Source organism: Leptonychotes weddellii, chromosome 1 (assembly GCF_054177405.1).
Source record: "Leptonychotes weddellii isolate Sample4059 chromosome 1, ASM5417740v2, whole genome shotgun sequence".
NCBI lineage: Eukaryota > Metazoa > Chordata > Mammalia > Carnivora > Phocidae > Leptonychotes > Leptonychotes weddellii.
In genome coordinates, this window is record NC_138369.1 from 77,951,271 (window position 1) to 77,976,425 (window position 25,155).

At 49.7% G+C, this 25,155-nt stretch overlaps 1 protein-coding gene across 1 annotated transcript in view; it reads right to left on the reverse strand.

The window, feature by feature from the left end:
* RAB6B (RAB6B, member RAS oncogene family) overlaps positions 1–7,428 on the reverse strand; it is a 58,830-nt gene extending 51,402 nt beyond the window's left edge. The window contains exon 1 of the mRNA XM_081826672.1: positions 7,086–7,428. Coding sequence (XP_081682798.1) covers positions 7,086–7,155 — 70 coding nt within the window. The 5' untranslated portion in view covers positions 7,156–7,428. The remainder of the gene's footprint in view (positions 1–7,085) is intronic.
* Positions 7,429–25,155: the final 17,727 nt, after the last annotated feature.

Below are 25,155 nucleotides of genomic sequence, written 5' to 3' on the forward strand. Positions count from 1 at the left end.
CAACAGATCAGTGTGTGTTTCTCATAGTGACCTGGGTTCAAATTCAATGCTGCCACACTAGCAGTGAGTCTGTGGCCATGACCAGCTCTCCCTGAGCCTCTATCTCCTGACCTGCAAAACAGGGAGAATTTCACATCTATCACAAGATGCTAGGGAGAAAGTACCCTGTGTGCAGTCTAGGCCATAGCGGGTATTCCTAAATGCCACCTGAGGTTATCTGGAGGAAGAACACAGAAACCTGGGAGGGTCAGCTCCATTTCCCAGGAAAAGCAGACTTGTTCTGGACCCCTCCCCGTCCATCGTCCTCTCCAAGCCCTTAGAATGAAGAATCCTTCCTAGGTGTAGGACACTCCCCAGCTGAGGACCCTCCACCAGCTCTCCACTTCCCTCAGAACAAAGTCCCAGCTCATGGCCAGCCTCTGGGACTTGCCCTCACTTCATCTCCAGCCACAGGGGAAACTGGGTGAGCGGGTTAACCCAATACTGGAAGCCCCTTTCTCTGGGGAAATCCCACCAAGGCATCATGGCCCTTCACCAACTGTCCATCCAGGCCCTGGAAGAAAGCTGTGGTCTCTAGCATAGACTGCACACAACTCAAGTCTTCCTCTCTCCCTGGCTCATGATCCACAGCACCTGCCAGGGCATCAGGCTGCCAGTCTTCCCGTGCATTTCCTGGAAGTAACCTTGGATTTTAAGTCTCTCTTCTGCCCTTAGGAGCAGGGTATCATCTGTTTTCTCCTGGACCCTGGCCTGTCCCTTGGGTACGTCCCCAACTGGGAACAGGTGGTACCTGGCCCAGGACACACGGTTGAGTCACCTGGGCTCCCACTGGTCTTGTTACCAAGAGACCAGGATAAATATGCTTTTTTACTAAAAATAAGTCATTTCATTAAATGACAAATTATTCATAACAGTGAACATTTACTTCTTAAAAAGATTCCACTTAGTTTAGGGCAATCGTTATGGAAGTAAAAAGCCCTAAGATACAGTAAGGAACTTCTCAGAGGAGTCCAGAGGTGTTATCAATCTTTATCCTCTCCTTCCCTGTCCCATGAAGCAGAGACTCTGCCTGGGGCCCCATTTCCAGGTGCCTGTCATTTTTGCTCTAGCCGAAGCTGCCCATCTCAGGGCATGTCTGGTGCTTCTCCCTGGCAACCTCCCTCCTCTTCTCTACTCTGTGCTGATAAATGGAAAAGGAGGACAGACAGACAGTTGAGAAAATGCCCAGCACAGTTTTTCTAGCAGTCCACCCTGGATGTCTATGGATTTTGCTGTTCACCTTAATCTTTTCTCACCTTAATCAATGGTTCTGCCCAACAATTTCTCTAAGTGATTTATACTGAGACCAAACAGCCTTGCACATTCAATGGTTCATTCATTCAGCAACAGTGGAAGACACAGAGGGCAGAGGACAGAGAGACGCTGCAGCCTGGACGGACACAGACAGTACCACTCTCAGGTCTGCCTCGGGCAAGTCTGCAAGGTCAGGATAACACCTATAAGGGTAAATATTCGTGGGCTGTCTTTAGGGATTTTATAAGTAACAAAAAGATGATGAGGTTATTCTGTTGTATTCTAATGGGATTCATTTTAATTTGGGGGCTGCAAATGATAAGGATAATCAGATCATGCACAGGATGGTACTATTACATCTGCAGAACCAGAACATATGCCAACAGTCTCATTTTTCTCTTCTGGTTAGTTCTCTCGTCCCTGACCCTCAGCATTGAGGGCGCCATGCTTGTCTTATGCCCAGTACAGGTTAATTCTCATCTTGGGGTCTCATCTGACGTTCTCTCATCTCATGCATACCTCTTTAAAGAAACAAAGCCAACATTCTGGGTCCATACCCAACATCCAAGGTTCCCCCCATCATTCCAGCCACTGAGGAAGGGAGGAAAAAAAATTGGGAGGAGAGAAAACAAGACCAAAAAGCTGAGGCAGAGAACAACTTGGTGATTTACCCAAGATCTCCAAGTGAGCTCTGGCAACATCTGGTTTGGGCGCGTCCCTTCCTTCCCATCTTTGGTGGCCTTGCTGCTTTCTCCTATTTCTTTAGAGAAGGTGGTGGGGGTGGGGGTGCCCTGAGAAGTTCAGCTTTTGTGAGATGAACTGTGCATTGGGCACGACCAAGGCTAAATGCTCCAACCCTCAGTGAAAGATTCTTAAGTGTTGCTAAGATCTCCAGGCTTGAGAAAGCAGCATGTGTCAGGATGAAGAATCCTGTTTCAAAGCTGCCTTGACTCCCCTCACTTTTAATTTACCAACGGACTATCAGTACCTATCACACAGCGAGGATAATCTCATCATTTTTAAATGCAGACATTTAATGAGCACAAATCCCCTGCAGATGGGAAGAGGGGAAAGGAGCTAAGACCTGGTCCTCTTGGGTGCTTAAATTCACCTTTAAGGGGCTTAAAATTCAGTTAGAGATTTGTATCTGAAAAAGCTAATAAACATTTAAAAATCCAGAGTGACTGAGGCAACAGAGAGGTCATGGGGCAGCATGTGATAGTGTTTTAAAAATGCTCAGAAAGAAACCAAAGCTATGTCATGGTGAGTGCCCAAGTGGGCTGGGTACAGCAGAGCGAGCGGGTCTGGGAGGTGGCAGGGAGCAGACTTCTGGGATGGGCCTCAGGTACAAAGGGCTCCCTGTGTGATTATGGGTGGTGTGTGGTGGGACGGCAGCGGTCAGGCTGGGCCAGGCCTTGGGTGGGGCAGGGGGAGCCCTCTGGGCAGTGGCGGGGGTCGGGGGGAAGACCACTCCTTAACCTGGAGGAATGAGGTGACAGTGGGGGAAAGCCCCTTCTCAGCACTAACAAGCCAAACACCCTCGTCCTCCTGCTCACCACCCCACCCCTTTTTTCTCCAGAGCAGGGAGAAAAACAGACAAAGCCCCCTGGAGAGGGTGGGCCCCTTGCAAGACCTACTCCCTGCACTCAGGTCACCGAAGGAGTACCAGCCGGCTGCCTATAGGAGCATCTCCTCCTCTGAAGCCTTAGAAGTCATCTCTGACACCTGCCCACAAAGGTGGGTGGGACGCCCCGCTCTGCGCTTTCACAGCAGCTGTTCTTCTCATCGTAGCGCGCATAGACCTTTGCTGTAATTATAGCCACAAATATCTGAACTCCCAGTGGGCCGTAAGTCCTATGAGGCAGAGATACACTCAAAGACCTGACTAAATGAATAAATGGATGATGGAAGGGGGATGAGTGAACAAATGACTAAATGGCCAAAGGCAGCTGTGTGCAGAGTCACTGTGTTGCACAACTCTGGGGACACCATTCACATCGTGCTCACTGTGATGGCCCCTCCAGCAGCACAACTGTCAGGGACAGGACAGGGAGGACGCACGTCAGAGGGAGACGCTGTCCTGTCGCCTCAGCCTGGGAAAGCAGACCGAACTTGTGGTGGTCCCTCAGTCTCCCTGCTTTGGCTGGAGGAGTCCTGGGGAAGGGAGATCAGAAGGGGCCAGAACACCCGACAGGCCTGTCCACATCCCCAGTCCCCATGACACTCCCGGATGCACCAAGGGAAGCCTAACCCCCCCACAGAACACCGTCAGAACTTCGGAGGAAGACGTGTGTCCCCCAGGCCTCCACTCCTTCCTCAGACACCAGCTCGTGTCTGTGTTCTCTGGATGTCATCAAGTGTCGCCATTGGGACCAGTGTGCCTCCCCACCCCACTGCCATCAGCACAAGAGCATGGCCAGCAAGCCCAGCGACAGCCATCTGAACACCAGCAGGACCGCACAGCCTTCCTACTGCAAAGAGTCCCCTCATCCTGGGTCCCTCTCCACAATCCCACGCCCTGCCAGGCTGACATTGCCAGCCAGCCTGTGTTCCGTGGCCTAGGGGACAGCAGTCATTCTGCTGCCAGGAGGGGGGCCTTCTCACGGACTAGGGGTGTTCTCTCTAGAGTGGTTCCTTAAGGCCTTCCACTCAAACCAGGTCCTGCTATCTTTGAAGGCTTGATGCCCTCCTGGGATTATCTGTTTCAGGATGTCCTCCTCATCACTGGGCTCCAGGTCAGGTACTCCTTTTTGGAATCCAGCTGTCTTCACCCACTGGCCTAGGGAGATGCCACCACTATACCAGGCACAGGAAACGAGAGAAGGCCACATCCCTCCAGCCCCTTCCCCTGGCTTCTATCCAGGGGAGTCAGCTCATACAGGCAGACCCATGTGGCTCTAGAAGACTCTGTCAAGCTCAGCTGGCCCAAGTGTCCCAGGTACAGAAGGTGAGGGACCTCTGAGGTCACATAGGGAGGGAGAGCCAGGGTAACGGGGGGGCCAGACCTCAGGGGCTCCCTGCACTGCACAGGCTGCAGTGACACAAAGGACCAACACACACAAAACTTGTGTGCAGGGGGGCCGCCTGGGTGGCTTAGTCGGTTAAGCGTCTGCCTCCGGCTCAGTCATGATCCCAGGATCCTGGGACCGAGCCCCGCATTGGGCTCCTTGCTCAGCGAGGAGCCCGCTTCTCCCTCTCCCTCTGCCTGCCGCTCTGCCTACTTGAGTTCTCTCTCTCTCTCTCTCATAAATAAATAAAATCTTAAAAAAAAACAAAACAAAAACTTGTGTGCAGGCAAGGCAGAAGCAGTGTCTACAAAGGCAGTTCCCCTATCCCCCCAGGCTCAGGGATGCATGTGTCCCAACCTAACTCGGGGGGCCCCAAAAGCCATGTAGAATACAAGGTATACGACCCACTACACACTCAAGTGGAAGGAGGCTTCTCAGGGCCCTAGGGCTCCAAGCCAGAAGGGACCAGAGTGGCCAACAGCCAATCCCACTGATGGCAGAGCCTTTGTTTCTAGTGACTTGTGTTCAGAGGGCCCACAAACCCTGCCCCCAACCCAAACAGCCCAGCATTCCCACCAGGTCACCCAATGGAGCCACAAGTCTGGCCAGAGAGTGGCAATCTCACCTCAACTCAGGAAGGCTCTGCAGTTCTTCACTGCCCTGATTCAAGGTCATCTTAATTCCCAATGACATGTTAATGACTGGGAACAGGAGATGTGGGTTCCAGCCCCAGAAGTGCTAGCAACTCACAGTGGGACTCTCCCAAATCCTCCCCATCCCTGGGGCTCAGACTTCTAATTTACACATGCAAGGTGGGGGCTCCATCTCTGAGGCCTTAAGCTCTCATTTCAATGATTTAGGAACAAAGGGGGTTGGTGTGGCTCCTCAGGGGCCTCAGCCCATCAGAGATTCTGAGGGAGTCCAGAGTTTTCACTCCTACTCACAAGAGACATTCTCCTCATCAAAGCCCTGGTGCTTTACTGAAGCATGTTCAGACTTGGAATAAACAAATGTTTCTTGAGAACCTACCAGGGCCAAGGCCCTTTGAGAGGCACTGGGGAAACATGAAGGAGTAAGAGAACCTCAAGCAGCCATTTCACAGAGACAGAAACTGAGGCTCAGAGAGGCCTGGAAATCTGCTCAAGGAAACACAGGTAGGAATTCAACTCCCAGGCTGCCTGATCAGACTTCTCGCCCAGGGCTCCAGGCCAGGTAAGATTAGCACTGGGATGTGAAGACTCCTGAAATCCTTCAGGCATGGGAAATAGTGAGTTCTGAAGCTGGACTCTGTTAAGATCAGAAACTCAGAGTCCAGGACACAGGGCTGGCCGGCTGAGTTGATCTTGTTCTGGAATACCCAGCCTGGCCCCAGGATCCATCCCCATGTTAGGGCCTGACCTTCTGACATCCTTCTCTGAACCATCCAACCCAGGTAATGAGTAGCAACACAGGAGACTGCCATGTGACCTTCACAACCCACCTGTACCCACACCAGGGTAGCACTATTCCCTGAGCCCATCAGGTCCTCCTAAGGTTGCCTGTGTCTTGGTCCCTAGTACAGACAGGTACCAAACCAGGTGAACTGGACTGGTCTGCAGAGCTAGAGCTGGGGATCCTGTCCCCAGCGGCCACCTTCCTCCTGAGGTGAGCTGGGCAAGGCCCAGCCAGTCCCTCTGCAGCCTCAGGTGAGAGGCCTCTGGAGAGATGCTCTGAGAACCACTCCTTCCTACAGGTGTCAGAGGGGTCCACGCTCTTCAATCTGGTCCTTCCACCTTGGGGCCAACCCGGGGTTTCAGAGATGCTTTCCCCGGGGAGGCTGATGGGCGGCAAGGAAGCCGTTTGTCTCCCCCTCCCCCCCGCCCCTGGCCGGCTGCCACGGTGACCTCCCCTCCCCCAAGACGGTCTGTGAGCTGGGAGGTGGGGGTGGGAAGACTCCTCTGCCGTCAACGCTCTCAGGAGGGGTGCTGGGAAGCCAGGCAGGGCGTGTCGCCTGGTCCTTTCTCTGCCCAGCTCCAGGCTTCGCCGCCTCTTGGTGCGAGGCACCCCGGTACCATCCCCCAAATCTGCCTCTCACCGGGGAACCCTCGCTGTCCTCGCCCAGACCCTGAGCCCTAGAGACGCTCACACACGCTGGCACAGGGCAGCGTCTAGAACCTTCCGTGCCCAGTCGGACGTAGGCCAGGGGAGGTAGGCGCCCTGTTCCCCTACAGCCTGCGCCCGCTCTTTCCACAGAAGACAGGTGTCGGCCTTCCCTCGCGGCCCTCTGCTCCAGGGCCTGGACGTGCCCGTCATTAAACACGGGTCCGGGTAGGGTCCGCAGGGAGCCCTCGGGCCAGACGCCGGCCCCACCTCGTTCTCCGAAGAGGGGCGCCTGTCCTCCCCCGGCCCCCGCCCGCGCCCGGCCACCTGCGCGGTCGCCCGCAGCCGGTGCCGCATTGCGAGCGAGCCGGCGAGCCCGGCGCCTTCACGCCCCGGCCGCCGCGGCTGAGCGAGCCGCCGCCCTCCGGCCTCCCGCCGCGCGGCGTCCGCCCCGCAGCTCTAGCCCCGCACCCCACCTCCCACCCTCACCCCCACCTCCGGCCCAGCGCCCCCTCCATCCCTCCCCGGGGCCCCTCCCCGGCCCGGCCCCGCCCGAGCCGGCCCCGACCCCCACATCCCCGTCCCTCCCCTCCACCCGGGCTTGGAGGGGCCTTTCCGAGCCGGGGCCGGGGCCCCAAGTGGGTGGATGATGTGGCGGCGGGGGGCGACTCGGCGCCAAGCCAAGAGAATAAGCGGGGTACTTACCGCTCTGCTCCCCCAGGAACACCAACTTGAATTTTCTCAGTGGGTTCCCAAAATCTCCCCCTGCGGACATGATGCTGGCAGCCTGGCCGTGCAGGAGGAGGAGGAGGAGAAGCGAAGGAGCAGGGAGGGAGGAGGAGGGCGAGGGGAGGCGGCCGGCGGTGCGGGAGCCGGAGGGGGAAGGGCTGGCTGCGCGCGTCCCTGACTCCCCAGCTGCGTCCCGGCCCCGGCCTGCGGCTGCGTGTCCCGCGGCGGCGGCGGCGGAGGAGGAGGAGAAGGCTGGGGCTGGGCTGCTGCGGGCGGCGCTCGCTGCGGTGCGAGGGGCGCGCTCTGGACGCCCGAGGCGCGGCGCGGACAGCGAGGCGCGGGCGGAGCGGGGCGCAGGGACTGCGCGCGGGGCGGAGGAGCGCTCTCCCGAGCCGCGCGCCGCGGCCCCCTCCCGTCTCCCTCCTCGGCCGGCGCCTGCGCTCTGCGCGCTCCCCAGCCTCTGATGTCATGCGGGGCTCGCGCCGCTGCGGGGCTGGGGGCGTCCGCCCGCCCACCCGGAACCTGCACTCGGCGGGAGAGAACCGCCTGGCCGGGCCTCCGAGACACCCCCCGGATCGGGCCGTCTCTCATTGCCCCTCTACGTCTGTCTTCCCTATTCTAACTCTACCCCTCCTTTGAATCCAGAAAAATGACAGGAAATTGGCAGGGGACATTTGTCCCTGGTCTTTTAAAACCTAGATTCCCGTCCCTTCCTCCACCTCCCGCGACGCCTGATTGATGCACGTCCGTCTCAGAAGACAGAAAGGAAGGGAGGTTGGGGGAGAGCAAGGGTGTGGTGGACCATGTGGGGGTAGACTGGCTTGACTGTGACCCCGTGTGGCCTCTAGCCCACCCTCCCTTCTCTAGGTCCAGATCCCTCCTCTGGGCGCCTCTTTGGGGTCATAGGTGTTCCCCTCAGACCTGGCCAGCAAGAGAGGAGGACCAGGAAAGGCGCACCAGTCTCAAGCCAACCTCTCCTACAGATAATTTTATCCTAAATCTGCTGTCCCATGGGAGAGAAGGAGCCATGACACGGTAATATCTGCGTGGCCGACTCGGGACTGTGCTCTGGAGTTCTTGACTCGGGGGCCACCAGGCTGACTAGGCCACTGCTTGCCATGGCAATTAGTTGTATCTGGACAAGGAGCTCCCAGAGGACAGGAGGGTTGCTTCCCATTCCTCTCTGTGTTCCCCTGGCCCACTGAGGCACGTGGGACAAGTCGTGAGTGGGTGAGAGCAAGGAGCTCAAGTGTTAGAAGCACTCCCAGGACAGCCCCGATGGTAAGGCATTCCGGTTAATAGAGGTTTCACAAAGCTGCCTCCTACTCTCCTACGGCCACATGGTCTTCTTCTTTACAGCAGTTCAAAGAACATTTATTTATCTGGGAACAAGCAGTGTGTGTGTGTGTGTGTGTGTGTGTGTGTGTACACAGAGAGAGAGAAGAGTGAGAAGCAAGCTCAACCCAAGGACATTGGTTATCCTCTTTCTGCGTACATGGCTTGATTGGGATGTCTCCCTGTCTGTCTCCCTGGTTTGTTTACCTAAAGTCCCTCTCTCATTGCTTGTTTGAAAACTAGAAGGTGAGTTTCATGACAGCAGCTGTTGAAGGTCCACTATAGGATCTCAAGGACCTGAGAACTTAGTAAACAGTTGTTGAATGTTTGAGTGAATGTCTAGAACACAAATCAAAACAACTGTTCTCTTTCTCAGAGTCACCCTTGGTTTGGAGCCTCAGGGATGACAGGCGAGGACTCGGGGATATCTACCCCACTGTGCCTGGCATCAGGCTCAGAGGCTCCCTCTAAACTCCCACTCTCCTTCTGCCCTGGGGTTCTTGCTCTCTCGGGAGACTGCATCCAGCATGAGGTTGAAGGAAGCTCTAGAAGGAGCTGAGACTCCCACGCTGCAGCCCTTCCTCCCTCTGAGTGGTCTCTCCACTGAAATTCCAGAGGAGATATGGTCAAGCCGCCACCTCGTGCTGTCTTCCTGCACCCTCTCATCCTGTGCTGAGGACATTGTCAGTGTCAAGACAAAGCCGCTGAAATGTGAGAGAAAAAGTGCCATCGTTTAGGTAAGTCTGGGCAAGTCCTATACCTTCTCTGATCACCTGGTCCTCCACACACAAAATTGTATGGCAGAAGGGGAGGGATGGATGGGACCCAGGCCCCTCTGCACACCTAGAAGCCTCAAAGTCAAACCCAGCTGGACTGACTATGGGCCAGGATGCCTATAGGACTCTGTCAGGATTCTTCCGGTTTGAATGACAAAAACCCAGCTCCACCAGCCTTAAGCACAGCAATACAGGTTGGCTCATGTCTGGAGCTGATACTGGTGTTGTTCACAGAATGTGGTCATTGTGCGTGGAAGTCCAAGTCTGCTCTGCTCCATGTCCCCCTCCTTCTCCATCTTTTGTCATTACTTGCCTCTCCTTATTTGGGGTCTTGTCCTTAAACTGCCTTAGAGGAGACAGGCTTTCTCCAGGTGGTAAAAAATTGTGGAACGTGGCCACTATGGTACTCAGTTTGCCAACCCTACCAGAACAAATTTCTTCCACATAGCATCTTTGTGTTCCTTTACTTTTTTTTAATTAGGTAAAGCTTTTTATTGCATACATACGAAGTATATGTAAGTTGTAAAGAAAACCTATCATTATGAATTCCCATTGACCCTCCACCCAGCTTTTAAGAAGTCAAATGCTACAACACTTCTGAGGTCTCTACTTGTTTCCCTCCCCTGCAAGTCCTTTTCCCTTCCTCCCTCCTCTACTTGTTTCCCTCCCCTGCATCCTTTTCCCTTCCTCCCTCCTCTACTTGTTTCCCTCCCCTGCGTCCTTTTCCCTTCCTCCCTCCTCAAGGCAGAAATACACAACCCTGGCTTTTCTTTGGGTTTTATCGCTTTTGGATGTGTCCTTCAACAATACTTTGTTTTGTTTGCGTCTTTTGAACTTTATGTAAGGTCTCAAACTGTATAGTCTCTCTTATGACTTGCATTTTTCTTAACATTATGTCCCTAAGATATGTCTGTTGATGCATATACTAGTGGTTCTTTTGTTTCCACTGCTATTTCGTGAACATTGGAGTGTATGCTCAAGTTTTTGTATCATTTCCAGTAAAATGTATCCAGATAAGACATTTTTTAACTTAAAATAATTTTAGATTCACAATGATACCATCTTCCATTTGCCATCATTCATTAGTAAAACCAGGAAATGAACATCGGAAAATGCCCAGAGTTTTCTTTGCGTACTACAAATGCTGCTATGAACATCCTTTATGTGCTTCCCGAGGCACCTGGGAGAAATTTTTCCAAGATATGTATCGAGTAGATGCACTGAGGTATAGAACCAAGTATGTTCGATTTTAAACCAAACTTTTCCAAAGATTGTCCTCAGGTCATGTACTTCTACTTCTTCACCTATATTTATTTTTTTTTTTTAAAGAAAGTCTTGGCTATTCTCAGCCTTTTGCTATTGTATATACTTTTTAAAATTAAACCTTTTATTTTGAGGTCATTATAGATTCACAAGCAGTTGTAAGAAAGAACACAGATCCTGGGTGTCATTTACCCAGACTCCTCTAGTGGGAACATCTTGCAAAACTGTAGTACAATGACACAGCTAGGGTGTTGTCACTGATCCAGTCAAGATACAGAACATCTCCGTCGTCACAAGGGTCCCTCATGTTGTCTTTTTATACCCACACCAACTCTCCTCCTGCCCCAGCCCCTTCCTAGCCTCTGGAAACCACTAAACCGTTCTTCTTTTCAATAATTTTGTCATGTCAAGAATGTTATGTAAGTGGAATTATAGAGTAGGTAGCCCTTTGGGATTGGTTTTCACTCACCGTAATTCTATCCAGTTTGTGTGTATCAATAATTGGCTCCCTTTTTACTCCCTTGGAGTATTCCATGGTATGGATTATGGATTATCCCAGTTTGAGCATTTACCTATCGAAGGGCATCTGGGTTATTTCCAGGTTTGGGCTGTTACCAATAGAGCCGCTGTGAGCAATCATGTACAAGTTTTTGTGTGAATGTAAGTTTTTATTTCTCTGGGATAAATTCCTGGGGTGCATTGCTGGGTCATATGGCAGTTGCTTAATTTTTTTTTTTTAAGCAACTGCCAAATTGTTTTCCAGAGTGGCTGTACCATTTTACATTCCTACCAGCAATGTGTGAGGGATTCAGTCTCTCCACATCCTCACTAGCCTTTGCTTTTGTCACTTTTTATTTCTTTTTTTTAAGCCACTCGGAGAGCTATGTAGTGATATTTCATTGCGGTTTTCATCTACATTTCTGTAACGGCTGACAAGGCTGAACATCTTTTTATGTGCTTATTTGCCATCTGTACATCCTCCTTGGTGAATCGTCTGCTCATGTCTTTTGTCCATTTTTTAACTGGATTGTTTGGGTTTTTTACTGTTGAGTTTTGAGAGTTCTCTATATATTGTAGATACTAGTCCTTTATCAGATGTGTGGTTTGCAAATATTTTCTCCCATTTTGCAGCTTGTCTTTTCAACCTCTTAACAGGGCTTTTTGCACAATAAAAGTTTTTACTTTTGATGAAGCCCACTTACTGATTTTTTCTTTTAGGAATTGTGCTTTCGGTGTCATGTCCAAGGATTCTTCAATAAGTCCTAAGTCCCAGAGATTTTCTCCTATGTTTTTTCTAAAAGTTTAAAAATAGGTTTAGGTTTTACATTTCAGTCTATGCTCTAGTTTGAGTTAGATTTGTATGAGGTGTGTTGGAGGCGGTCTTTTTTCTTTTGCCTATGGATGTCCAGTTGCTTCAGCACCATTTTTTGGAAAGGCTATCTTTTCTCTATTGAATTACTTTTGCACCTTTGTCAGAAATCAGTTGGGCCTTGTTACTGTGTGTGTGGGGGGGTGAATGTCCAGACTCTCTGCATGGTCTCCTCTGATAGTACAGGTGGGGAAGGCCTCAGTACTGCCCAGTGGGCATGAAAGGCCCGGCTTCCATCTTGACCTTCCTTGACACCCCATCCCAGCTTTGATATAGCTTGGCAATGGTGGAAGTCTCTACTCACTGCGTGGACTTTGCCGGGGTAGGTAGGTGATAGGGGAGAACTCACAGTTTTTACTGTGGCATTTGACTGGAATATAGCAGTTATTGACTAAAGTTTTCTGTTTTGTTAGGCTATCCTTTTCCCGGTCCATTGACTAGAGAGAGCAGGCTTTTGTTGGTTCTTTATATTTGTCTATATTCAGTGGTCTTTTTGAGTCACCAGCTTCTTCTGCTCCAAGTCCAGGATATATGAATAAAAACAGCATATAGGGAACTCATTACCATGTCATTCCTTGGGTCCCAAGGTCCAAACTTGGTCTGTCTTCTTCTCTCCACCTTTCTGTTTTATATACGATATCTAGGGTATTCAGTTGTATTTAGCAGGAGGAATAGGGAAAAGTGTGTGGGCTCCACTGACCTACCTACATATTACCAGTACCCCAGAAATCTCCATCACCCTCCCAGTCATTACACTGTTCCCACAAAGGACATAACTATTCAGATATGTCAGCATGGATTGGTTTTTGAGCTTTATGTAAGTTGGATCAAACAACAGGTACTCTTTTGCATCTAGCTGCTTTCATTAAGTAGTGAGTTTTTGAAATGTACCCATGGTGTTGCATGTAGTTGTAGTTGGTTCATTTCACTACTGTGCGCTATTGCATTATGTGAATGTATCAGTTTATTTATCCGTCTATCATAGAGAGACATTTTGGTTGTTTCCAGTATTTGCTTATTACAAATATTACTGACTTGTCCAGAATCAGTAAATGCTCCCAAGGCAGAAGTAGTCCAAATGTTCAGCACACTTTTCTGGATTCCTGTTTTCTCCAAGATCTCCAAGATCCCCGACCACTTCTTTACTACTTTGTTCTCTCCCCATTATCTTTAAGTATGTCTTTAAAAATGGTGCCTGTTTCTCTTGTTGTCCTGAATGAATTTCCTATTCTTCTATCAGAAGAGGCACAGGTTTGTCTTCTTTTATTGCTTCTTGTTCTTCTTGTTCCTTCTTTTTTTTAAGGTTATTTATTTATTTATTTGGGGGGGGTGGTGGGCATGAGCCGTAGGGAGAAGCAGAGGCAGAGGGAGAAGCAGACTTCCCGCTGAGCATGGAGTCTGATGAGAGGCTCGATCCCTGAGATTGCAACCTGAGCCGAAACCAAGAGTCGGATGCTTAACCAACTGGGCCACCCAGTTGTTCCTTCTTGTTCCTTCTTAATTTTATCAATATTCTCTCATATCTTTGAGTATCTTTGTTATATTTTTTATATTTATCTTACACTGTTGATCTGTCTGTGGTCTGCACGGTGTTCAGTTTGTTGTATATATTTTATAGTGGTTTTACTCCTCAGGTCTCTACTGACTCTGGCTTGTGAGCTCACTTTTCTCTCGTGGGTATCAGCTGCCCAGTCAGCTAATGGGGAGGGATACGATAGAGGTCTGGTTTTGTCCCTCCAGTGAGTGTGAAGGAAGGAGTAGGGATGAGCCCCAGGATGGAGAGGCTCAAGTACTCCAGACTTGCTACTCCACATCCCTTTTGCTTTCATTTCACAGAGAAATTTCTCTAGTCAGAGATTCCTCTTTAAATTATTAGAAAAAAAACAGCACTGAAAGAAAACAAGATCTTTAGAACGGCCAGCCACCATTCACAAGGAGATCATCCACTGCCCTTGAAATGGTCATCTGCCATCCATGAGCGTTTTGAGGAGACTGGGACAGAAGAGTAAATGCCTGGGTATCTGGTCAGCCTGCTTGTGTTTTTATCAGAATCTCAACTCGGCACAGCTCTGATATTACTCTGGCATATTTCCTGAGCCGCCAAGCTATTACCACTGATTTCTTTCTTCTAGTGGTAGAGGCCACCAGTCATCTTCCCTGGGAAATATGGGAGACAGGAATGAACTGAACTGAGAGTCCCCCCTCCACAGTTTTTCTCCCCATCTCTGTGCCTGCTGCCCCCACCTGAGACTGCTGTCAACCTTTCACATGAACCCACCCCAGCTTTACTTTCCCCAGAAACCAGTCACAGTTCTTATATTTGTTTCTCTGTCTTATCTCTGTAATTTCTTTATCACTGATTGTTTTGGGGGCAACCAGAAGCCAAGGCTAGTTCTCTAGGTCATAGGGCACTACTATCTCTCTTTCTTCCCCCTCTTCCTCCTAGAACTCCTCGTCACCATCGTTAATCCCCTCTTCTTCCTCCTTCTTCCTCTTGCTCCTTTTCTTTTTCTACTCCAAGTTTGATTATAGTTTCGTTATCTCTACTTTTCAGAATACTCTGCAAGAGAGCCTTTAGAATTTATTTTTATTTCTATATTCTTTTCTCTTGATTTGTTTTGACTTGTCTTTGTCACGAATAACCTCGATCCAATCATTCTAGCTGTGAATCACTCATCTGAGTGAGAAACTGAGCTTCTCTCATGCTAAGTTCTTACTGAGGTCCACCAGAGTGGTGCGTCCAGGCTGCTTCACCTACACTGGGGGTGGGCAAAGTGAAGTTACACTAGGCGTCAATCGGCAAGTCACCTTCAGTGACTGCTTGTGGATGGTCGGGGAGCTAAGCAGTGGGTGGATTGATGGAAGGTTGTGATGGCAACAAAAATATCAGGCCAATGATAGAGGAGGTCTAAAGGATTCCAAATATGGGCAAAATTTCTGCCTCATGGTCTTAGGTTGTAATTTTTGCTGATGACTCTTCAATAAAGAGAGGATTCGTTACTGTATGAATATTAGAAGGTTCAATTATTGGGGAGATTACTGAAGGGCTCCATATTTAATAGGGTACCATAAGACCCACAGTCTCTGTTGCAAGAATTTTCATATGGGTGGGAGACAGTTAGGGGTTCACAGACCTCCTTATTGTGCTTGTGAAATGCTGTGGTCTTCTCTTGATGGCTGGGAAATGGAACAAGAACAGAAGAGAATCTGAGAAGGAGACAACTCCCTATTCCATGGAAGTTCTGGTTTTCAGAGTTAACGGTGACTGGATAAATAGATAAACTGGTTGGATGAGCAGATGAATTAATAGAAAGGATAAAAGGATCCTTGGGAGATGGAATGGACTGGTTTGTGAAAGGGTGGCTTTGTGGGTGAGTAGATGGATAGATGAATGTCTGGATGAGTGGATGTATCTATCTGTGTATCCATATATAGGTGGATGGATGGATATTGGAGTAAATTAATGCAGATAAATGGATAGATAGGTGAATAGAAGGATGATGGATTGGAATAGGTAGAATGTCTGGATAGATGAATGGCTATGTATATATGTATGTAAGTTTGTATCATATGTGTGTGAGTGAAATAATGAAAAAGTAGGTAAATGGATGTCTGAAGGATGAATGGAGGTAACAGATGGATAGATACAGGGCTACATAGGTGAGGAGTGATGGATAATGAGCAAGTGTATAACCGAATGGGAGCAGTGGATAATGGATAGATGACAACAGGGTGAGCTTTGAAATTAGGCCTGCATTTGCATCCTGACTTTGCACACTAGCTGTGTGACATTGGGTCAAAGCTTTTAATTTCTCTAAGCCTTGGGAAAAATTTAAATATTCAAGAAAATATAAGTCGCAAGTTAGAGTAAAAAATTTAAGGGGAGGAGGGGCGCCTGGGTGGCTCAGTCGTTAAGCGTCTGCCTTTGGCTCAGGTCATGGTCCCAGGGTCCTGGGATCGAGCCCCACATCGGGGTCCCCGCTCTGCGGGAAGCCTGCTTCTCCCTCTGCTACTCCCCCTGCTTGTGTTCCCTCTCTCACTCTCTCTGTCAAATAAATAAAATCTTTAAAAAAAAAAATTAAGGGGAAATACTGTTGAAAATAAGTATTTTTGTAAATAAAAACATTCACGAAATAAATATCACTAGCTGAGAGGGGATAAAGATCTTATTTGAAGTTAAATTTCTGTAAGTCAAAATGAAGATTTCAGGAGTAGAGAAGCTGTGGTAAGATTTGGAAACATTTAACTATGAAGTAATATTAATAGAATCCATTTTACAAATTATAGTTATGAGCTAAAATATAAATACTATTTATATAAGAATATTAATATCACAATATGTGAAGATGTGGGGGAGGGGAAAGGAAGGCTCTGGATCTGATGTCCTCATTTTTCATGTCAGGGAGTCAAAAGATGATGCCTAAATTGAAGTATGGAATGTAAAAACAATTACTCTAGTTTCAATGTGTTTTTCCCCCAAATCTCTTTTTGTGATTATAAAAAGATCTTTTAAAAATATCTAATGTAACTAAGAAAAATGTATCTAATATCTAAAAAACAAATCTAGTAAAAAAAAATCTAGTATCTAATATATCTAATATATCTAATTATTATATGTCATATATAATTATCTGATAATTATATATATTAGATATTATTAAACATAATAATTAGAGTTAGATATAATCTTTTAGATTCCTTTCGATTTCTTCTTCCAGTTTTAAATACAAATGAAGTTAAATGTAATAACATTACAAATAGCATATATAAAATAATCACATATTTTTTTTTTTTAAGATTTTATTTATTTATTTTACAGAGAGAGACACAGCGAGAGAGGGAACACAAGCAGGGAGGGTGGGAGAGGGAGAAGCAGGCTTCCCGCGGAGCAGGGAGCCCAATGCGGGGGCTCAATCCCAGGACCCTAGGACCATGACCTGAGCTGAAGGCAGACGCTTAACGACTGAGCCACCCAGGTGCCCCATAAAATAGTCACATATTTATCAAAACCTTTTGGTATATCTCTTTAGCCTTTCTGGAACACACACATGAAAAGATCCTCCTAATGTAAATGTTAATTATTTATGAAGAGTGGCATTTGAATTTTTTTAACCTCCATGCAGTGCTTGAATAATTTATAATAAGTATGCATTCTTCTAACAAAACTCATACTGGTTTTCTTTCATATAAAAGAGAAAAATTTTTAAAAATTGTTTGCTTATTCTAATCTTGTCATCATTACCTTAAGTAGTTTATTTGCAGGAGTGCGCTGTAATCTTCTGCAGTCTACCTCTAGAATTACCATTAATTTTCTTTGGAATGTAACCTCTCCTCTCAAGGCCTTAGAAACAGCAATGCTTATTTTGTGTATTTGGTAGGGAAAAGTGTTATTTTTTTGTATGTTCAGTAGAGAAAAGTAGTTATCAAGATGCTTGTTATAAAAAATTATGAATGTTCCCCTAGAGTTGCAAACTATATTGGTGGTAGGAAATTGATTTGCTCACAACCACTTGACAAGTAATTCTTGACTATGTCCCCTCTGACCTTGTTTGTAATTAATCTGAGAGTTTATTAACTAAGGAGAGTCTCTGGGGAATAAAAAATTAAAGGTAAGATTTCTTCCTTAAAAATATTTAGGCAAGAATTTGTAGCATATTTATTTTAAAATAAAACATAGAGTCTCTTTTTTTAAAGATTTTATTTGTCAGAGAGAGAGAGAGCACAAGCAGAGGGAGAAGCAGGCTCCCCGCTGAGCAAGGAACCCGATCCCAGGGCCTGGGGATCATGACCTGAGCTGAAGGCAGACGCTTAACTCACTGAGCCACCCAAGCGTCCCACATAGAGTCTCTTTTATGGCAATTATGAAATCATGGCCAGATGGACAGGATGCCTGGTCTCCCTGGCATGGAGCTTTATCTCGTGGGATGTCTAGGGTACACTTCCCTGCCAGCTCACAGCTAGGGGGGGCTGATTCTGCTGTATAACCACTTGATCACACATAGCAAGGAAATGCCAGCCTGCCAGCCAATTGTGTTGAGGACCAAAATTTTAGAAACTTGGTCACAAGGCGAATTTAGGGTTCTGGCTGAGAGGTGGCACACTAACTTCCTGTTGTAGCTGCTGTAACAAATGACCGCCACTTTGGTCAGACTTTGTTCAGACCGACAGAGGAGAACGGAAGTCTATCTTTACAGTTCCGGAGGCCAGAAGTCTGAAAGTAGGTTGACATGAAGACGTTGGTAGGGCTATGCTGTCTCTGGAGATTCTCACGGACACTTTTCCTTGCTTCTTCCCATTGCCTTCTCTTCTGTATGTGATCTTCTGCCTCCCTCTTATACAGACACTTGTGATGGTATTTAGGGTCTGCCCAGATAACCTAGGATAATCTCCCCATTTTAAGATCCTTAAATGACATCTGCAAAGTCTTTGCCATATAAAGTAACATCCACAGGTTCCAGGGGACTGGCGCATGGACATATCTTTGGGGACCAACATTCAGCTTACCATAGGTGGTAAGACTTAAGAAACCTAGAAAAGTTTCTCTCTCCTCATACTAGAAATTCAGGTTTCCATCTCAAAGCTGGGAATGCGCGACTGTACTCCGATCTGAATTTGGAATCCCCCACGTGGGAGGTTTCCATCGCTGTCCCAGGCCAAGGCAGAGGGTCAGGCTTTCCTCAGGCCTCCCTTTGTGAGGCCTTTCTGCAGTTAGAGGATAAAGCCTCAGTCGGAGAAGACACCCATGCTGGCTGGCTTGAGTGTTTGCTGTTTTGGATCCTTGGTAGGGACGGGAAGGCAGAAGGGGGTGTACTGATCCGCAAATGGCCAGTCTAGGACTCTCGTGCTTCTAGCCCCAACTTGTTTCAACAGGAGTCAGTTCTGACCACATTGTCTCCTTCCTTTTCTTAACTGTGCACAGGGCATTTGTATGGGGGCATCATTCACATTTCAACAATAGGGCCCACAATTTAGGAGCCAGAACAAAAAGGAGGTGCTTGCTGTATATGTGTCAGGGTGTGTAACCCCCACTCTGGATGGCGCCTTCTGCTTCACACCCCAGAAAATCTCCCTACTTGACTAAGTCGTGTGGGTTGAGAGGCCCTTCTAGCACTGGGTTGAGTACCTCTGTTCCATTGTTTAAGTGTGAAAGATCCTCCCCAGGAACAGAATGAGGTGGGAGGTGACAGGAGGGTGTGTCTCTAGGGATTCTCACTCAGCACATATGAATCATGGCCATATGAGGTTATCTACTCAGAGATGTGGAATAATATTCCAGGGGTATTCAGATAAACAGTACATGATTTGTGGATTCCTGACTCATTGTCTTAACAACCAAAGGCTTGATGAACATTTCATTCTTTCTCCCTGCCCCCCCCCCGCCCCCGTGTGTCCCGACAGCCCCAGGGGGCCCATCTTTGCAATCTTATAGAAAGCCAAGTGAAGTGTGATTTTAAAACTCTAAGATGTGTATAAGCATATTAAATGAGTTTTAAAAATTCATGGGTAGAGAACGGTCTTTATAAAAAAAAACATAAAAACTTTGCTCTTGAAATAGGTAGCTTGTGGGTATAAAATTAAATTATTAATAATTAAGTTTCCATTTTACAAGTAAATACTGTGCTCTGACAAGAGAGAACAAACATATGAAGCTATTTTTGGGTAGAAAGCCATTAATTATAACATTTTAAGTCCCAGATGACTTTCAAACAATAAAGATTAAAATGTTATTACAATTTATGCTGAATGTTAAAAATGATAATCCTATTTTTTCTCACATACTTTGTTTTCTGCCGTTATCAGACAGTGCAGACTGAGAAAGTGGGGAATAAAAAAGTCACTTATTTTCTTTCTTTTATTAAGTTAAAAACAAATCAGACTGGGCCCCTGGGTGGCTCAGGTGGTTAAGCGACTGCCTTCGGCTCAGGTCATGATCCTGGAGTCCCGGGATGGAGTCCCGCATCGGGCTCCCTGCTCGGCAGGAAGTCTGCTTCTCCCTCTGACCTTTCCCCCTCTCAAGTGCTCTCTCTCTCTCACTCTCTCAAATAAATGAATAAATAAAATCTTTAAAAATAAAAAATAAATTTAAAAAACCCCCCAAAAAACCCAAATCAGACTTTTGGCTCAAAGCCACCTCTGTCTCAAATAAATTGCAGGGCAGGTGGTGCCCTGCCACATGGTAATATCGGCCCTCGTTAAAAAAAAAATCATAAACATAAAAGTAAATTGGTAAAAGTTTTATAATGGGAAAGGCTTTCCATCTGAGGGCATTTTAATACAAAGACCATTTGCTTAAAAAGATGGTAAAATGTTATTGTACAATAAAACCCTACTCGGCGTGTAAATCTAAAATGTACTCAGAACCACTACGTAAACCAACCTTGGGAAAATCAAATCCGAAGTGTGAGTTTTACTTTACGGATGATTCCCCCCCACCCTCGGGGTGATGGAACGGCTGTAGCGGGGCCCGACTGAGATACATGCGTGATATGCTGGCCCTTCGTTCTGCAAACTAGAAGACACAGAAGGACATAAAGCTCAATGAATTCTCCCCAAACCATGGACCCTCCACGAACTCCAGAAGCAGAACATAGCTACAACCACGGAAGCCTCCCCTCGTGCCTCCCCAGTTCCTAAGCTTTCCTCGCTTACTTTCTTCTAGGTCTGATCAGCCAGAAGGCTGGCGTGCCATGAAGTGCGTTGGGGTGGAAGAGTCAGGGGGAGGAGGTCCGGGCAGAGACCCGGACTTCAGTTCGGACGCTACTCTCTAGCGCCCCCCGCCGGCAGTCCTCCACCTGCTCCTTATTTCTCAAGCACCGTCCTTCAGGCCTTTTCTGACACTCTCCTGGATTTTCAGTGGCTCAGCTGGACTCTTTCAGGGTGTGTGTATGCGTGGAAATTTAAATACCCACAGGGACTAAGCCAGTGATGTGGGGGCCATAGCAACCCTAGAAGTACAGGGACCATCTGAAGGAGTGCTCTGTACTCAGCTCCAGCCCCTTGTCATCCGGCAGGAGTGCTGGCCCAGGGGTTTTTTCCAGAGAAAATCCAAAATTCAAACACTCCCGACGTTTGCAGCTAACTGGAAAACATAAATGTCCTGTGGGCCTATCAGAACCCAGGCACGGTTGGTTTCCAACATCTGCTTTCTAACAAGGCGCATTCTGGGGCTTGGATCACTTCCAGTACTCGGGGGTGGTGGGGGGGGTGGCACACAGCGTGGCTGCTGGGAGCCCGTGGGGGCCTGGGGTGCTCTGCTGCTCACTGGCCCTTCCCTCAGCTCTGGACCCACTGGAGCATCCCAGCTCTGATCGTTTCCACTGCCGGTTCCCCCAGCAGCCTCCTTCCGTGGGAACCCACCTTTGCCAGCCAGGCTCCCCTTCCCAAGTACACCTGCAAGCCCCAGCGGCCTTTTATTAAATAACCCAGAAACCTGGTTGTATCTTGCCTGTTAAAAAGCTGTCAGTGCCTTCCCATTACCCACAGCCAGCATCCAGTTGCTAAAGGAGGTGTGCGTGGTACAACGACCACCCATTACGCTCTGACAACTTGTAATACGCACTACCTGCCCCTGCTTTCCAGACAAACATACCCAAGCTTTTTCATCTCTGAGCCTTCACTTCTGCAGCCCCGTCTGCCCAGAACACCCCATTCTGAGACCTTGCTCAACAAACTTGCCCTACCCTTCAAGATTCAGCTGGAGTTCACCGACTCTACTCCTGCCCCCCCCCACTCCGATCTGTTGGGGAACTGGCCTCTCTCGGCTTTGTGGTAGCACCCCACGCCTGCCCTTCCCCCTGCAGTCCGATGCAGGTATCCATCTGTCTGCACTTCCTCGGGGCACTGCGGCACCTGTAACAGATTACTAGCAATTGCCATGCAATTTGTGTGCCTCCTTGGTTATGTCTCTCTTGCTTCCCCAATTGTAAATTCCAAGGGGGAAGGGGTTCTGTTTGTCTTGTTCACGCCACAGGTCTGGTGCCCAGTACTTGCTGGATGCCTGATTCCACAGGATGGGCAGTTGGAACACTCCCCAAGTGGAGAGGCCCAGGACACAGACACGGCTTTCTCTCTGAGGCTCGCTCCTATTTCAGGGCCAGGCCCTAGGAGGTGCTCTGGGGACCGGAGGAAAGAGGGGTCAGAGGGACCTGAGCCCCCTGCAGCCGTGGAATGGTGGTCCCCAGAGAGCGACGCTGTGGAGAGGCTGTGAGGACCCCACATTGCGGGCTGGGTGGCCGCTCTGCTCACAAGAGGTCAGAGAGAGTCAGGAAGCCGTGTGTGCCTTTTGGTGCTTCCCAGCATCTTTTCCTTTGGTTTCCTTGTTCTTTAATGGGTTCACTACACGTTCGCGCTGAAAATACAGATAAACAGACTAAATGGTGCTTTGTCGTGGAGCGGGAGAGGGGGACATCTCAAGGCCACGACGTGTGAGCCGGCGCCCAGACCGCAGGCCGCTCTGCGGCGGCCAGTGTAGGCGGTGCGGGGGTGGGGTGGGCGTGAGGAGGGCGGCAGGACCAAGGGCGCCGGGGCGGGGCGGGGCGGGGCAGCTGTGCGGCCGGAACCCGGGCAGATGCCCCATCGCGGCGCGGAGCGGGCCGGGCGGGCCGGGCCGCTCGTCCCTGGCGTCCACGAGGCGTGGTGCCTCGTCGGGGCTCCTGGTGGGACCCGGGCCCAGGAACGGGCGCGCCCTCTGGTGGCCGGCCGCCACTCGGCTGGCTCCTGCGGCCCCGGCGGGGCGCCACTCCCGCAGCCCGCAGCGCCCGCCTTCCCGGCGCGCGTCCGCACCTCACTGCAAAGGAGAGAAAAGCACCCGAGACCGCGGTGCGCCGCGCCTCGGGCTCCTCGTCTGTGAAATGGCATGATGATTGCATCTTACAGGGGTGCAGTGATGATTCAAGGTGCAAACCTGTCTAAAGCACTTGGGACGGTGTCTGAGCGCTCAACACTCCCGAGCTATTGGAACTCTGCGCTTCAAGAGCCCTTCTGAAGTCTCAGTGTGTCTGGAGAGGCTGCCTGGGTCAAGGAGCCAGACAGAAACAGAGTGAAATCGGCCTGGGTCCTTTCCCATTGTGGACCCAAGGGAGAGCTTCTGTCTCATCCAGCCATCCCTGTTCCTCTTCTGTAAACTAGGGGTAGTGAGGTGAAATGAGGACCAAGGTTTAAACAAACGTTGGTCCCTATCCAAGACCTCTGAGGTCACTTTTATGGATTTGGTGTCTGTAAAGAGAAAGGGGTTGGCAACACTGGGGGACTTAAGTTTGTTGCTTTATTTGGCCCTGAGACTGAGCCTCTCTAATCCCAGCTCCAAGCCTGTGGCTCCAGGGCCCAGATGGTCAGAGAGAGGAGGTGGGAGGGAAAGAGTGGGGACAGAGCAGCTTCCACCCCACCCTTGGCTGGGACAGCCCTGGAGCACTGGCCAAGAGGGAGGCTGCAAATGGGTTATCTCCTTCAAGCACATGCGGTGGGGTCTCCCTGGGAATGTGTGGGGCAGGGCTGGTGCATGCTGAGAGTACAGAAAGGACAGCCCCCTGAGGGTATAGCATGGCTCACTCAGGAGCCCCTTTCCAGTGTAGACTCCAGGAGGAGACCCTGAGCTAGGAGCACCTTCCTGGGATTGGTTGGCTGGAGCTCTGAGGCCCTTCTCCCAGGCCCTGACCCAGGAGCCAGGACCCAGGTGGCCCCACCACTCACAGCCTGGTGTCAGCCAGCCCTCAAGACCCTCCAGCAGCCTCTGAGCCTGGATCCAACTGCCTCTCCAGGCCTTATGTCTGATCTCCTTCGTGGGCCCTGTGTCCATGGTTTCTCAGAGCTTACCCAGGTTTTCCTGCTTCCTTCCCTTTGCCTGGAATGTTTTGGCACCTTTGAGTCTCTTGAGATCTAGTCCATCCTCCAAGACCTGGATCAACCCCCTTCTCTGATCTCTCAACCCAATGAGCTCATAGCACTTGAACCCTGCCCTCTGTTAAGGTCTTATTCTGGCTCCTAATATGCCCCTGAAGGATAGGGACCACGTGTTTGTCATCTCCGGTCCTCATCTGCATCAGGTACTAAATGAATAAATGGAGGCACAAGTGACAGCTAGAAGGGGCCTCGTTTTCTCCATTCCGAGGTTAGGATTAGCCATACTGGCCTTCCAGGGCTGGTGGAAGCTCGGGGTGAGGTTCCTCCAGAGTGTATCGGCTCATCCCCTCTTCCTTCCCAGGGTCGCTCAGACAGCTGTACTTCTCGTTGGCTTCTCAGCCTCCCCAGCAAACCTCTCCCATCTCAAGAGAACCTTCCCGGGCCCTGCATCTCTCTCAGCTGCCGCCCCAGCTCCACCTCCTCTGCTTCCTTCCCCATCTCCCCAGCCCTCTGCAAACTGCCTGTGGGCTAGGCCTTGCCTAGAAATCGTCCCATCCCCTTTCAGAGCCAGCATGGATGCTGCCTCCTTGGGAAATCCCCCTTCCTGACAGCCTGACGAAGCTGGCTTAAGTGTCCAAGAGCACCCATGTCCCCCAGGTTCGCCACCCTGTGGCAGTTGGGCAGGGACACGCACCTACTGGCCAACAGGCTGGGAGCAGAGATGGAGCCGGTCACCCAGGGGCCAGAACCCGGACTTACCAGTGCGAGACCTCCGAGGACTTTCTGGCCCTGCCTCGTCAATTCTGGTGGCACGTTATGAGATGGAGGGACCTCGGCATCCGAGCAGACTGCACGGCTGAGCCACTGCCCTGGAGGGCCACCCAGACCCACAGTAGACTTCGGGTGAGCAAGAGAGGAGCGCCCTTTGTGTCACATGACAGACGGGGGCGGTTACCACAGCCCGGCCCTGCCTATCCCGCCTGAGTTGCAGTTAGAGGAGCGGGGGAGATGCGCGGCTGGGCGACAAGATCCCCGCGCATTTTAGTCACTGTTGTTGACATCAGGGTGCGGCAGTGCCTGGGGGGGTGGGGCAGGGGCTTCAGCAAGCTGGGGTGACCCCTGTGTCGTGTGGGGATGAAGGGCAGGGTGCGCCATGGGAGAAAACCTTTCTCTCACTTACGATTTGCCAAGGGCTTGTCCGGGGCCTGTTTACATATTTAATCTCGGAGGAAAGGTTATAATGAATCGGGTGCTATTGGCAGGAGATGGACATTTTCCCCGGATATGTGGTTCCTGTGGTTGGAAAAGAGGATTTCTCCTTTGGATTAGCAGGGTTTCTCTGTCTGTCTGTCTCTCTGTCACACACACACACACACACACACACACACACACACACACACACACGGAGCCCCTGCCAATCTCATCACTTCAGGAGTCTGTAATATGATATTTCAATAACAATCTG